Genomic DNA, 6,000 nt, shown 5'->3' on the forward strand with positions numbered 1-6,000 from the left:
ACACACATTTTTAAATTAAAGTAGCTACGCTTGGTAATTTTACATTTTATAGTTATATCCAGTTAGAAGCCAATAAAAGGTAGTTATTTATGAAAGTTACCAAGACCTGTTTTTGGGCAATTTGCAGGATTGTCCAAAGCTGGGGGTGGTCTTTAATTTCTGTCCCTCAAATTGGTGGTCTTTAATTTTTGCCCTTCGTTAAAAATTTCTTGGCTTCAGATTCGAACCCCCGCTCAGTCAAAAAGTTTTAAAAGATTCGCAAGGTAGAGTTTTACCTTCAAACGGACAGAATTTTGCAAAGATCTGCCTTGCGATTTTTTTTTTTTTTACTGAACTGGAGTTCGAACCCACAACCTCGGGATATTAGGCGAAGAGCAAAACTTAAAGATCACCAATTTGAATGGCAAAAATTAAAGACCACCCCAAATAAAGGGCAATCCGATCAAAAAAAATGTATGCTTTTTTCTTTTTCTTTTTTTTGTGCAGAGTACCCTTCAAATGCACTGGTCTTTAATTTTTGCTGCTCAACTTGCTGGTCTTTAATTTTTGCCCTTCACCTAAAACTTTTAGGTTTTGGGTTTGAACTCCTGCTCAATCAAAATTTTAAAAAAAATTGTAAGGCAAAACTTGAATTCGCAAGGCAGAGTTTTGCCTTCAGGTATAAGGCAAAACTATGCCTTAAGGTAGAGTATTGGCACGCTTGAAGGCAAAACTCTGCCTAAAGGTAGCAAAAGGCAGAGTTTTGCAGGCAAATCTCTGCCTTACTCTGCCTTGCGAATCCAAACTTTACCTTGCGATTTTTTTTTTAATTTTTTACTGAGCGAAGATTCGAATCCGAAACTAAGAGGTTCTAGCGAAGGGCAAAAATTAAAGACCACCCCAAAATAAGGGCATTCCTGCGAATTGCCCTATTTTTTTTTTTTTTATCATCTTAATAATAAAACATTTTCAGATTGAGTATCTAGAACCAATGAATCACGATATAAAAGCAAAAATATTCTTGGCAAAGAACTTTGGATATGGTAATTGTACTCCTCAAAATGATTAATTCTTATCCTGTCAATATTTATCGGCCAAATATTTTGGCTTAGGTTATCGAATTGAACAACCATTAGTGAAATTTCTTTAATGGAGCAAAACTCGCCTCTTTTTTTTTTTTCGTTTTTCAAAATTGAGGTAGAAGGAGGGGATTACATGGCAGGAAGTCGAACCCTCGCTAATAAAATTTTGTTCAACTTGTCAACCAACTGAGTTACTAATAGCCTGTTTGGCCAAGCTTATTTTTCTCCTAAAAGTACTTATTTTTTCAATAAGTGCTTATTTTAAAAAAAGTGAGGTGTTTGGCCAAGCTTTTGGGAGAAAATAAGTACTTTTAGGGAGTAGCAGAAACAGTTTTTCAGAAGCTAAAAAAAATAGTTTTTGCGAAAAAGTACTTTTGAGAAAAATACACATAAAATTACTTTTTAAAAGCTTGATCAAACACTAATTGCTGCTCAAAAGTATTTTTTAAATTAATTGGCCAAACACAAACTACTTTTAGCCAAAAATACTTTTTTGAAAAGTACTTTTTAAAATAAGCTGTTTTTAAAAGCTTGGCCAAACAGGCTATAAAATTCCCTTCAAATCACTTTTTCTGTTTTTTTTCTGCAGCTATTCATCTTTTTATTTTAAATAAAATCTATTTCACAAATTATCTCTATCTATGGTCAGAGAACTTGACACTGACCCCACCTTATAATTCCACATCCAAAAAATTATATGGGAGGGTGACTAGGCCGTGTCTCCCTGTTCTACAAGGACTAAGCATGCTCAACAAATAGAGTCTCGAACCTAAATGATCCAAAAAAGACAAAGTGAAACAAAATACCTCAAGAAAAAAAAATTGATATCAAAGTACCCTTATACTGCGTTAAAGGACTTAAATGTAACGGCTCAGTTAAGTCCAATAGCGTAGTAAATTACTGCACTATTCTATTTCTTTTTGTTTTGGTTAATTACTCTCTTTCTTTTAAATTTTCACATTTTTTCCATATTTTATCCATAGATTAATCATGCTTCGAGACTCCGAAACTTCAATATTTTATATAGAACCCGATTTATTTTTGTGCAATTAATAAGGTAGGCTCAATAAATCAAGTATACACAAAACTTTGGGTTGTCGTTTTAGCGAGATGTGCCACCACCACGAAAGTTTCTTCCGCCACGTGAGTTACTTCCGCCACGTGAGGTACTTCCACCACCACCCTGTAAGGGACACTTATGCTTATCATGACCAACATAATTGCAAAATGAACATTTACGAGTGTATCCCCCGGTGGAACATCGATTTCATTAGGAATACAGTCTCGCTGTTTTAATTTATGGATAAATGCTTTGTTAGCAACCATGGAAAATGGCTCCGATGGCCAATAACTATCATCACCAAGTGGGTAGAACCGACCGGCATACGTTTTTGCATAATTTTCCATGGTACATTCCGAAGCCACGTGAGTTGTCCAATGACGATGATTCCTATGATATCATTAATATTTGTTTTAAATAAAGTAGGAGGGGTCATAGTCGTGATCCCACAACCTATTGAGTTTGATACCAATATAAGTAGCCTTTTGCTACTTAGTAAACTACTAAAAATTCAATGTTGAATAGTAGAAATGTAGATTGGTCGGTATTCTTTGTCCGAATAGCAATGGTGATGACAACTCACATAATAGCAGCTATTCCGGTGATTCCTCATCCGATAACAATGAATCGTGCTAGACGATTTAAAGCCCCACCTTTTAATAGAGCGTAATGACGATTTTCGCGAATTGAAATATTCAGATCCACGTGAATATTATTGTGGTTTACGTCGCGAATTGGCATATCAGTATGCCGAATCACAACGTCTTGTTCGTGACATGGAAAATCTCAACGCTCCAATCCCAACAAGATTTTCATTGAGCATGCCTCGAACTGATCAAGATTCTTGCGAGGTTGGGTACAGGGGATTAGGAAAGAGAACAACCGAATACTAGTATGCACAACGTTGTAACTTTTACATGCTCAAGTTGGCCGAAGAATAAACATCATCTACCGGTAGGGAACTAACATCTACAACATCTACAGAAAGAAGATTTCCCTTAAGAAACCCAAGATATTTATCTGAGGATGATATTGATAACTTCAATTCTGATGATTAAGAATATTGTGATTTTAATTATATTTTTAATTTATGATGATGCCGTTGATTTGAAGAATATTAGTATGTTTAGTTTTGCATTTATTCTTATATTTTATTATTTACTTACTTATTAGAATTGAGAAGCACTAAATACATAAAATTACATTCAAATTACTTTTCAAACTTTTATAGAAAACACACATAAACTACTACAGAAGAAGTGACGATTACATAATACATTAGAAAAAACATAAGAATTACATAAAACATAAAAAGTGCAACTACTAAAAATAAAAACAAACTACATAGGAAATAATAAACCTAACCGACAATGCAACATTTCATAATTACACAGCAACAAGAGACCATAAATCATCCTCCAAAGTTTCACTTTCTCTTTCAAAACATTTATCTCGCGCTGAGAGTCTCTAAGAATTTTTGTCTCAAATCACAGGTATTTAATTTTTGTTTTTTCTTTAGCTCTGGAACTGAATCATTTCCTTGTATCTGAGAAGAACTTCCAAATTAATAGGAAGGAAGCAACATCGGAATGAATAAGAATTTTGCTTCTATGATCGATCGATAGAAACATCAACAGCTCCAAATTGGATCAGTTTCTCCTCAACAAATAAGTGCTTGGGCCACTAAAATCCTGCCTAATGGAGAGATAGTTGGAGAGGTAACAAAACCCTATACTTTTCATTACAAAACTAATAAACCGGAAAAAGATGGATGGCACTTTAAGTCATAAAAAAGTGGGAGAAAATATTTCTGATAGCGAAAAAAAAAATCGGATCTATGACCTAATTCCGCAATGCAAGGTTTCATAAAAATTAGAATCATTTGAAAATGTTGGACGCTGTTGCTGATTATTATCCTGGACTAGAAATCTACCAACATACAACCATGCCCTTTCTTCATAAAACGCATCTTATAGTTTTAACTCTAGTTTCTTTTGACCTGCATCATGAATAAGAATGTGCAATTATGACATATTTTCTGCATTAAAAGTTGGGTTATTAATAATTAAGGTTCCTAAGGAAATAAATCTGTATTCTTCTTGTCCCACTATTTCATATTTCTCCTGTAAAGAAAATATAATTGAAAAGAAAACATAACACTCCATAACTTGTAACAGCTAGAGATGAATTGGATAGCACAGTAGTATTTCTGCAATCAGTGATTGGAGGGAAACCAGTCAGGGTATGCAGTGCCAAGGAATCCAAATGGCTTTGAAAAGCCCAGACTAAAGGTCCGCACCAACATCCGGGAGAAACCAAATAGGAGCTGGCCAAATCTTCTGTATCTTGTGGGGATAGTAACAGGAATAAATACTACTTTCGCCATGGTCATAAATGCCAAAATCATGGCCTCCCCAATACTCTTCTATATAAGACAGGTCATCGGTAAAGTAAATAAAATTGGGCCTCAATTCAGGAATTCTGTGGTTGAGAGGGCTAAATAAACCGGGATTCTTGCCAATGAAGAATGCACGATTGCCGATGCCAGCTTCCAAGTATTGAAGCTCCGCACGATCATCCTTTATGAAATCAACCTTCAAAACATCAAAAAATTCAGTCTTGAAGGTAGTAGAAAAACCGGTACTATCACCACGATAAACAGCAGGTACAGCAGGTTTCCCTTCTCGGTCAAGTTTATTTGAGTAGCGTCGTAAAACAATAAAAAGCTCCTGGCTTTGGTGGTCATACACCAAGTAATTGGTTGAGGGACGGGCATACTCCTCATCCTCATCCTCATCCTCATCCTCAACCTCATCCTCATAATACGCATCTGGCTCTTCCTCAAGTGGCTGATACCAAGTCGACAAAACACCGCCATCCTGACCCTTCAAGTGAAACCTCTTAATTGGATTATTATGGAGATCCCAAGCATCAATCTCATTGCTATAGTAGGAGACGGTGAAAAACAGTTTCTTTCCATTGTGGAAAACAATTGGCCTGTAAAGACTATTGTAGGGCGAACCGAGCTCAACCCAGGAATTGTCTCCTCTTATTCTGCAGAAGCCTAGTTTAGAGTTGTGGCCGTAACAGATCACTGCTATGCAGTCATCATCCATAGGAGATGACGAGAGAACAACCCAGCGAACAACGGCTTCAGCAAAAACTGGTGGGGTATAGCGCTCGCCCAAGCAGGTAATAAAATATTCGATCAAACCAGATTCGCTGTTCCGAATGACGCCCTTACAATAGTGGGAAAGGGTTTCAACGGATGGAAGGTGGATCTTTTTGCCAGAGAGTGGATTAAATAGAAATAATAGACAATCTGTTAGTCGTATATAAGCCATCCATCCCTGAAACGCTATTCCCACACAAAGGGAATCAGCACCAGGATTAGGTGGGTCCCTTTTCACCACCACATCCCTTTCCGCCAGTCTCTAGAATTTGTAGGCACTGCTCTCCGGCGGCGGCAGCAGCATCAACCAAGGAGTAGGAGAACAAGGGCATACCATCGAATTCTTTTTCTTTGACAGGGGAAAACCAATACTCATCGCCAGAGATTAATTCTTTTCCTTTGAGAGGGTACAACAACTCATCGCCAAAGATGAATTCTTTTTCTTTGAGAGGGTACAACAACTCATCGCCAAAGATGAATTCAAACCAATAGTAGAACAACTCATCGCCGCCAAAGGATGAATTGTTCCAAGTCCACCCACTCTCTAGATTTAGGGTTGACTGGAAAAGACCTTAAGGGTCATTTATATACCTGGAATTCAAAGCCCACCGACTCTAGATTGAAGTGTCACGTCTCTTTTCTGTTTCTGTTATGTCTTTTGTTATTTGTAGTAAGTTTTAAAAATTTCTGAGTAGTACTTTATTTAA

General features: G+C 36.6%; 1 protein-coding gene across 1 annotated transcript; it reads right to left on the bottom strand.

Moving 5' to 3' along the window:
- Nucleotides 1-4,406: 4,406 nt before the first annotated feature.
- Nucleotides 4,407-5,465, bottom strand: LOC132624442 (uncharacterized). Its single transcript, XM_060339225.1, has one exon. The coding sequence runs from the start codon at nt 5,463-5,465 to the stop codon at nt 4,407-4,409; it is 1,059 nt and encodes a 352-aa protein (XP_060195208.1).
- Nucleotides 5,466-6,000: the final 535 nt, after the last annotated feature.

Source organism: Lycium barbarum, chromosome 12, assembly GCF_019175385.1.
Source record: "Lycium barbarum isolate Lr01 chromosome 12, ASM1917538v2, whole genome shotgun sequence".
Taxonomy (NCBI): Eukaryota; Viridiplantae; Streptophyta; class Magnoliopsida; order Solanales; family Solanaceae; genus Lycium; species Lycium barbarum.

What these genes read in the sequence shown, in the direction of transcription:
- LOC132624442 (XM_060339225.1), bottom strand. Translation starts at nt 5,465, where the DNA reads ATGGCTTATATACGACTAACAGATTGTCTATTATTTCTATTTAATCCA.